General features: G+C 34.2%; 1 protein-coding gene across 2 annotated transcripts; it reads left to right on the top strand.

Annotated features, from left to right (window-relative positions):
* The first annotated feature begins 831 nt into the window (after positions 1-831).
* LOC114415597 (GTPase-activating protein gyp7-like) lies at positions 832-5,889 on the top strand. Of its 2 annotated transcripts, none has more exons than XM_028380370.1 (5): positions 832-1,283; positions 3,109-3,244; positions 3,335-3,384; positions 3,781-3,834; positions 3,967-5,889. In XM_028380370.1, exons 1-5 carry the CDS (start codon positions 1,123-1,125, stop codon positions 5,219-5,221), a joined length of 1,656 nt encoding a protein of 551 aa, XP_028236171.1. In that variant the 5' UTR covers positions 832-1,122; the 3' UTR covers positions 5,222-5,889. The 2 variants fall into 2 exon arrangements, with proteins under 2 accessions (XP_028236171.1, XP_028236173.1); XM_028380372.1 differs by having other exon boundaries at positions 834-1,626.
* Positions 5,890-9,580: the final 3,691 nt, after the last annotated feature.

Raw genomic sequence — 9,580 nt, 5'->3', positions numbered from 1 at the left:
AGAGTTTTAGACGAAGATTACAAGTGAAAAATTATAGCAATAATGCACGATAAAATTAAACATTTTCTATAAAAATCAAATTAATTCATATAATTGTTATGATTTTCTATAAACGCATTTCATATAATAGTTCTGATTTTCATAAAATTTAGTTTTATTATAATTGATTTTTTCATTAATTTCCTTAAAAATTAATAATATACAATACAGATATGAACATTCAATTCAATTGCCGATTTTGTAAGAACCTCATTGTATTGTATAAAAAAATATTTAGCGTCACATGGCATGGTAATATTTTAAGCAGAATTGCATATAGTGTGCAATTTAAAAAATCAAGAACATGTGCCTTGAGACAGAAACTTGAATTACCACGATAAATTTTAATTTGATTATTGCCATGCGATTCTGTTTGCTACATAATTACCTAATTTATTAAGAAAACTAATTTTATAAGTAACACATTCTCATTTGTTCATAATAGTGGCAATGGCGTTGAAGTTTTAAACGTAAAATTCTCTTACGAATAGCCATACCAACTTCGTAATAGACTGGTTTTAATTTAATTTTAATAATACAGAGAAAAAAAGTGAACAACTTTTCCAAACGGACAAAGAAATTACTTGCATTACGGAAGTATAGGACTGCAACATTTAATCGCTTTACTGGAAATAAAGTAATTGACCCGATGATTAGATTGGGTTAGAAGGCAATTTATTAATTAATGGATGAAAGAAGATAATAATCTTGTTGGCATAATCTCCCATTATTTTCTCATTAATTAATTGAAACCTCCGGCTCTAGCAAGAAGATTGAGATTAGTTAGTTAGTTTGAAAGTTTGAATGATGTGATAATACGGAGAGAGAGAAACGACAGCGTTTCGCTCTTCTCCCCTTCATTTCGCTATGAAAGCCCAAAGGCATATATTAGATTAGATTCTGGTTTTGGTTTGGGTTCCCTTCCCTACTCTTCTACCAGTCTTCCTTTCTATTTATTTCCATCTCAGTCCTTTCTCTCTTCACACTCCACTCTCTTCTTCTATTCTATTCTTTTCTCTCTAACAACAAATTTAGGAACAAACCGGGGATCTTATCAAGGGCGTTTTTGTAATTTTACCCTCCATGCTCACTTTTACTCACTCGAACCCCACCAACGACACTCACTTCGTCGCCGGCGCCGCCAGGTTCTTCTCCATGGCCGCGGCGGCGGTTACTCCGGCGGTGCTCTTCACGGCCCTCGCCGGCCTTGCTGTCGTCGCCCTCGTCTTCTGCGGTGCCAGTAGGTAAAGAAAACCTAAGAACTCTTTCTCGAATGAACGAATTAGAGAGAGCATCGTCGAAATCTCGCAATCGCAAAAACCCTAGCTAGAGAGAGAGAGGATACTGTTTTCGATTCCGATTTTGTCACACTAAAAAGGAGAAAACAAAAACAAAACCAAAAAAAAGTGTACATAGAAGGGAGTTATAGATGAATCCCCTTAGACGAAGTCACAATTCGCAATCGTCGTCTTCGAATTCCTCTCCTTCGTCGTCGTCGTCGTCTTCCTCCTCGTCGTGGATCCATTTGCGATCGGTTCTATTCGTTGTCACTTCTTCCTCACCAGCTTCTTGTTCGTCCTCTGATCGGTGAGTTCTTCTTCCTTTCTATTCTCTGTTCAATTTTTTTTGAACTTTTTTTAATTCAGCGCTGAGATTTCTATTACTTTGTGTGTTTCATTTCGTGCCAGATCTCCACTTCTGCGCATCTCAAGTGTTGGTGTCAGTGTCCGCTTAGGTTGATCAACTTGTGTGTGTTGCGTTTCTTGTTTCGGTCTCTTTGTTCGTCAGCATTTGTGTTTCTCTGGTTGATTCATTGATTTGTTCGAATTGCAAACAATTTTTTCAAAATTTTAAAAAAAAATAATTCCGATTTGTCTGTGAAAGGTGAAAGAAGGGTTGAGGAGGACGAGGTAGTGGGAGGGAGACAGATCTCTCTTCATTTTTGGTGGGGAAAATTTTGTTTTTTGTGTTTGAGAGATTTCTTTAATCTGAAGTTCCTTTCCTCTTATTCCTTTTCTCGTGTCAAATCAATAGTGGGTGAAAAAACCCTAACTAAATGGTGATCTTGATCGGACATCAAAACCCCTGTTTGTCTTGTGTGTTCCTTCCCGTGCTATAGAGGGAGATCTGTGATAGAGTATGTTTAGTGTGTGTGTTCATTAGGAGACTGAAAAAATTATATTTACTGAACCTAATTAAATTTTTAGCTAAGGAGATTTAAGAAAGTATATTATAGTAGTTGTCTTTCAATCAACCTGTTGCATCAAGGTTTATAATTTTGAAGCTTTAAACTAGATATATTATCTGAGGGGTGTTGATGTGTTCAAGTCTTCAAGGACAGTTAAATTGCATGCCCATAATATAATTTACTTCTAAAGTTACAAATTTAAACTGACAATGGTGATGCTGTTATCTCACTGGATTTCGGAATCAACTGTTTAGCATTCCAAGGTTGTGCTGTTTAATTTTAGCAGTACACAACAACAAACGTAATATTATTGACGTCAGTGCTGAAATTCACATTGGACTAGAACTCAACTGTTGATATAATTCATTACTTAAACTCGGATTTCTCAAACTTGATATAATTCATTTTCATATCACAAATATCACAAATTTCATATGTAAATTTTTTGCTGCATATTGCAATATTAAGTTATTTACTATGAAATTTATGGCTTCTAGCACCGACAGCATTTAATTGTTTTGGCAGTAAGTTACTAAATCAGTTTTACATTTTACACCAGAATCCATAAGCAGTAATGAAATGAAAATGTATGAAATTTGTGGCAGAATGTCATGCACACTTTTGTAATTTTAAATTACTAAAACTTTTATGTTATGTGCTTGCTCAATTTTTCCATGGGGAAAGAAGTAAGCCACAATCGGCTTGAAAAAATGTATCTGTTATGCTGCAGCACTGTGATTTGCATTTGCTTTTAATAATGAAGAATTTATATTTTCTGTGTTCCTTTCACTCTAAATTTCTTAAATGATTGCTGCCTATTCTCTATTCTAAAATTGACTTACAAGCAGTAATATTGAATAATTCTTTTGGCAAAATTTCAGGGGTCGTCTTAAATCACCATGGTCACGCAGGAAAAGAAAACATGTCCTAACACCTCAGCAATGGAAAAGCTTGTTTACCCAAGATGGGAGAATACGGGATGGTGGAATTAAGTTCTTGAAAAGAGTTCGCAGTGGAGTGAGTTTAATAATCTGATCATCTAGATTTTAAATTTTTTGTTTCGGTGTTTCTCTTTGAAATTGATTTCATTATAAATATCTGATGCAGGGTGTTGATCCTAGTATCAGAGCTGAAGTTTGGCCATTCCTACTTGGAGTGTAAGCATGTTATCTTTTATGTTTCATTTCAAAATAATGCTTACTATTTATTTGTTACATACTTGGGATCTAGGACATATGGATTATGGAAACTTTAGACGGACAAGAGATACGGAATTGACATACAGTTACTCAGGGCAATTTGAAGTGCCTTTCTCCTTTTTAAATTTTAGTGCATGTCCTGCATTACTTGATTGGGAAGAACCTTAGTCATCTTTCATTTATGAATTATAATACCACAAACTTGATTCTTTGCTTCATGTTATGTATTAGGAAGGATACTGATTTCCTTCTCCCTTATGTCATTAGAATCTCCCCATCCCACATCTTTTCTACATGTATTCATTTTTATAGATATCTTTTCTATGGTTTCTGATTACATATTCAATTATACAGCTATGACTTGGACAGTGCCAAAGAAGAAAGGGATGCTATAAGAACTCAAAATAGGTAAGCATATATATTGGATCCCCACATTCATGCTTGATCCATCATTGTTATAACTTTATTTTATGTGTGCTTCCCTCTTCTGTTTGCTGAGTTTAACATAATGTTACTTTTATGCTGAATCCATAAATGCAGAAAGGAGTATGAGAAACTCCGCAGACAATGCCGCCAACTGCTAAAGCACAGCACCGGGAGCTTTAAATTTAATGAAATAGGTGAAATCAGCTATGAAGGAGATAGTGGAAGTTTTATTCAAGATTATGGTTCTCCTAGTTCTGAAGATGCAACGAGTGCCAGAGAATCTCTTTCTAGTGAGGAACGAAGCCCAGATGCTGAATATTCAGATGATGATCCATCTAGTGCCTTGTTGGAAGGAGATGATGCTCCAAACATCAGCAATGCTGATGCCTCTGCACTGGATACCGATTTCACTGATTCAGACTCCTCAGAAGGTCCTGAAATAATTCAGACATTTCCTTCTGACGATGGTCAGGAGGAGAACAGTTCCAAGACAACTCCCAAGGAAAATTCTTCTCCCTCACCGATGAAAGTCCCATCAAAACAATGGACAAATGAAGATTTTGCCACATGGCAAAGGATAATCCGACTTGATGCAGTACGTGCGAATGCAGAATGGATGCCATACTCCCCTTCTCAAGCAATTGTACCAGACAGTAGGGCATATCGTTCTGCTGAGGCTGTTGGGTTGAAGGATTATAGTCACCTAGATGCCAGCAGAATCTTTCATGCTGCTCGACTAGTTGCTATTCTCGAAGCATATGCTTTATACGACCCTGAAATTGGCTACTGCCAGGGTATGAGTGATCTGCTATCTCCTATAGTTAGTGTTATACCCGAAGATCATGAGGCTTTCTGGTGTTTTGTTGGATTCATGAAAAAGGCTCGGCAAAATTTCAGGCTTGATGAGGTGGGTATTAGGAGGCAACTTGATATAGTTGCAAAGATTATCAAGTTCAAGGATGGCCATCTGTTTAGGCATCTGCAGAAGCTTCAGGCTGAGGATTGCTTTTTTGTGTATAGGATGGTGGTGGTATTGTTTAGAAGGGAGTTGACATTTGAACAGACTCTTTGCCTGTGGGAAGTAATGTGGGCAGATCAAGCAGCAATCAGAGCTGGTATTGGGAAATCTGCATGGAGCAGAATTAGGCAGCGAGCTCCACCTACAGATGATCTGTTGCTTTACGCAATAGCAGCTTCAGTTTTACAGAGGAGGAAACTAATTATTGAGAAGTATAGCAGCATGGACGAGATCCTCAAGGAATGCAATGGCATGGCTGGGCACCTTGATGTTTGGAAGCTGCTGGATGATGCACATAACTTGGTGGTCACCCTTCATGACAAAATGAAAATAGAGACATCATTCCGATGACTGCAGTTGATACTTAAAACAAACTACTAGATTATAATATGGTCAAAAGATCTTTGCTTTCAAGCTGCCCAATTTCTCCTTCGCATCCAAAAATTCTGCAAATGTCGAGTTTTTATATTACAACGAAGCCTGCTGCTGCATGCTGAATTTGCCACTTCTTATTTTCGAGACTCTCTGATTTCGACAATGTTGGCGCATGTGGGGATTGAAGTTGGGTTAGATGTAGATGGCATGGCTGCTTGCTGAAATTTGCCACTGCTTAATGCTTATTTACAAGGGTCTAGTTTCGACAATGTTGCCTTAATTTGGGCATTGAAATTGGCTAGATTTAGATGGCATCTTTCTCTTTTCTTTATTTTCACGCTGGCTCCATTCCTTTTCTTTTGATTTCTTTTTCAGCTTTCTGATTTGGGACACATCTGGGAGCACCTTTGCGAAAAGCAGGAGTGGTAGGTGCATGTAACCGTTAGAAGAGGCTGAGATATTGTCGACAATTATGAATGTTGTCCTTTTTGACTGAAACCGAACTCACGAGTCCTTTTGACTCTTTTAGATGCTGCTGACCGAGTTGCATTGCATATCATGTGATGTGAGTTTGAGGGTTACTGCTTAAGTTAAGCCTTGTAGTATAATTATTGCCTCATAAATTGACCACGTAACTTTACTTATTTATCAGCCCTAACACTTCCCTTCTTCTACTTAAATCGTAAGCTCCGCCTAGCTTATTTATCAGCCTAACACTTCCCTCTCCTACTTATTAAATTGAAGAAAAATTATATAACACGATTGGGATTCAAAAGAGAAAAGCTAATGTATTAGCTCAACATAATGAAGTTCGGGTTTTGGATTCAGCACATCTAAGAAATAGAGAATCTTACGATCCTACATCAACTATAGTACAGTTACGAAGTTTCACACCGATCTATATCAAAAAAGAAAAACTAATGTATTAGCCCAACATTGTTAAGTTCAAGCCCTTAAAATTCGACATATCTAAGAAATAGAGAATCTTATCTGGAGGATGAACATAGTAGTCCCAAAGCATAGTATTTGACAAATCTATTAAGCAATACAACGTTGAAATCACAAGATTCATTCTAGAGGCATTTTTCAGGCCTTGTCATGTAAAAATTATTATTATAAATTGCAGAAGAATAATATAAAAAAGTCAGAGGGCCCAACTATACCCTCTAACTTTTACACTCTCACTCTCTTCTTAAATGATACTAAGTGTTAAATTAGATAAAATAAAATCTCTACGAGCATATTTAGTGAAAAAATTCATTTTAGATTCTTGAATCACTTATTGTAGGTCCCATGATATCACATAAGATGCAAGAATTTTTATCATTTTTTACTCTAGTGGTAGAATTCAATTTGCATGACAGATTGAAGTGTAGGGGAGAGGGGCCTTGTCCCCCTGATTTTTCAATTTTAATATTAAATTAATTATTTTTATTTGAAGACTTTAATTATAGAAAATAAATCAAATATTAAGTTGTACACTAATAAATTATTGGTCCTAGTAGTAATGGACTCAAGTAAGATTTTGGGTTTGAATTTTGTGGGTAGAAACAAAAAGTGATTGTGATGAGAAATTATTAGGTGATTTTAAGACCACCATGTCATTCATAATTTCGACTGATAATCATGTGACACATGAACAATTAAAGATATACTCGGTAACTATATAATAAAAATTAATTGTGTTGTTCCTTAATTTAAGGAATTTTTATAATTTTAAAATATTAAGTTATTTATGTGTTACATGATTATTACTCAAGATCATAGGTGATGTAATAGTCTTGGACCACCTAATAATTTTTCGATTGGGAGGGAAGAACCAATAAAGATAGATTATTAGGTTTTCCGATAAAGATTAATCATTGACAAAGTTTGTAAGTATTTCATACCAATAAGATAGTATAATAAAAACAAATATTAAGTTGTACAACACATTCGTTGAAATTCACTTAATAGATTTTAGATTTATTTTCCTTATAAATAAGTATTTTTTAAAAGGTATAAATAAATAATTAATGTATATTTTTATTATAAAATTATTTAGGTTATATTTGGTCCTCCTAATATTATTTTTTTTTTGCTAGATTCGTCCCTACCAATTTGGGTTATTAGATTTTACTTGCACAAGAAAAAAATAGAGTTTCTCTTTTATCTCAAATGGCATTAAAAAAATTATATATTTTTAAAAAAATATGAGTTATTACCCTGAAACTCAACCTCTAGCATGAAGAATTCTTAAACAAAAATAATGATAGATATGATGGACAAAGGTTTTTGAACTCAAGAACTTCTATTAAAGATACTCTAATATTATATATATATATATATATATAAAAGTTAAATTTATCAATTTAATTATTTAATCATGCTATATTAATTTCCCAAAAAAAAATTCACACATGGCATTTGTCATACAAAGTTTGTTTACCACAAAACTCTTGCATGATAGTATTTGGCTAACTCATTTGTCTACATGTGTCTCGGGTAGGAATTTTCTCCTAATTATGATTTTGTTCTTCTACTTTTTTTCTGTATATATATTTCATCCTTTCAAATAAGTTGGGTATATTTCATTGTTTAAATTTTGGAATAAATTTTGATAAAAAAAATGAAGTGTATGATGCTTATATATATTGATGTGATGCATTAATGCTAATTAATACAATTTTTTTTACTGGACTAATACGTTTGCTTTGAGGTACAAGTAAAAATCTTTTATTAATTTATGGTAAAACTAAATTTGTGATCATAAATTCAAATTTGTTACTTTTAAATTGAAAAACTGAAAAGGAAAAAACTCTTAACAGGTGTTACGATGTCACAGTATAACTCAAAGAATAAAAAAATCATTTTTTTAAAAAAATTGCCCTCTTTTCTCTTATTATTTTTCTTCTTCTTTTCCTTCTTATCTCAAATGCAACCAAATCCTCCATATTAATAGCATCTTCAATTTTTCAACGTTTACACTCCCTGGAAGGTTCTTTTCTCCACTCGCAAGTGTCTTATTTCTTCCTCCTTTCTTTGGTTTCCTTTCGTTCTCTTCCTTGTGCAGTTCCCTTTTCTTTTCTTTCATTTTTTCCTTGTCCAAAACAATTTTCTTGCACTTTTCTTTTCATTATATTTTTGTGAACGTTTTTCACAAATATAGTTCTCATCACATGTATTGCTTCTTTATCACTTTTTCTACCACCACTCGAAGCACACCAATAAGCAATGGGCAACGTACGGATATTCGTGTTGTGGCTTTTAGGCAACCCCCTCCCCCTATTGCCTATGTACAAAAGTTTTAGTATTACTTTTTATTTGAGAAGTCAGTAAATGACACTACACATTTACATTACAATTACAATTTTGAGAAAACCAAAACCCTTTAGACACGTTAGTCCTTAAAAAAAAAATAGTTACGAAATTAGTCTTTCAAATATTTAAATTATTATCATATTTATCATATAAAGATATAATCATCAAATTCATTTATGAAAGATTCGGTCTACCATCTAACAAGTACCTTAAGGATAGCAAAATCTTTGGAGACGATGTGGAAGGTGGGGAAGTAAGATAAGGGAATAAGAGGTTAAACCAATTTACTCTTTTATACATATTTTTTTAAACTTGACAATGACATTAAAAAGTAATTGAAAACCTGAGGAACCAGCACGTGTAAAATAGTGTTTAGGAGTTGTTGTTCACTTGTTTTGACTTCTGAGTGTAAATTAGATCTAATTGCGAAGCAAATTTGAAGATGGAAACGGAGGAAGCATCAGGCAACGACTTTAGTGTCTTCTAAGAAAGATAGGGAAAAAGAGAAGGAGAGGAAGAAGGGAGGAGAAAAAAGCGTACTTGCCAGAAATCACTTCCGATGGTGGCGTTCGACAAATCTTCTAGTGGCAGAAAGATTTTTGTTTCTTTTTCTACTGTTTTTTTTTTCCTGTTGATTAGTATTACAAATTGTTGTGTGTTGGGCTTTACATTTCTTGGATTGATTCCTTAGCCTGAGTAGCAGTGTTTGGTCGTGGTAGACGGGAGTTGAACCCCAACAATGTTGTTCAACGGTGAAGACTAAAATATGGCCGAGGGGTAGTAAAGTAGTATGAAAAATAATAGGCAAAACAAAATTAAATGTTAAAAACTGAAACAACCAGTAACAATTAAACAATCCTAACCATTGAATATTTAACTAATATATCTAATGCTCATAAAACACTTCGTCACTTTAGACCACCTATCCGATTTCCCCACCTTAGACATTCTCATTGGATATCTAAAGTGGTGAAAAATGTCACAAAAGTTATTTAAAAAATATAGGTGGATGAATATATGCCATATTGTTCTTGT

This window comes from Glycine soja, chromosome 6 (assembly GCF_004193775.1).
Source record: "Glycine soja cultivar W05 chromosome 6, ASM419377v2, whole genome shotgun sequence".
NCBI classification, from domain to species: Eukaryota; Viridiplantae; Streptophyta; class Magnoliopsida; order Fabales; family Fabaceae; genus Glycine; species Glycine soja.
The sequence above is the reverse complement of the archived record's forward strand: the minus strand, read 5'-3'. Positions and strand labels throughout refer to the sequence as shown.

What these genes read in the sequence shown, in the direction of transcription:
- LOC114415597 (XM_028380370.1), top strand. Translation starts at nt 1,123, where the DNA reads ATGCTCACTTTTACTCACTCGAACCCCACCAACGACACTCACTTCGTC. An exon ending in GTCTTCTGCGGTGCCAGTAG is followed by an intron (nt 1,284 to 3,108) that starts GTAAAGAAAACC and finishes GCAAAATTTCAG; the next exon opens with GGGTCGTCTTAAATCACCAT. An exon ending in GCTATAAGAACTCAAAATAG is followed by an intron (nt 3,835 to 3,966) that starts GTAAGCATATAT and finishes CCATAAATGCAG; the next exon opens with AAAGGAGTATGAGAAACTCC.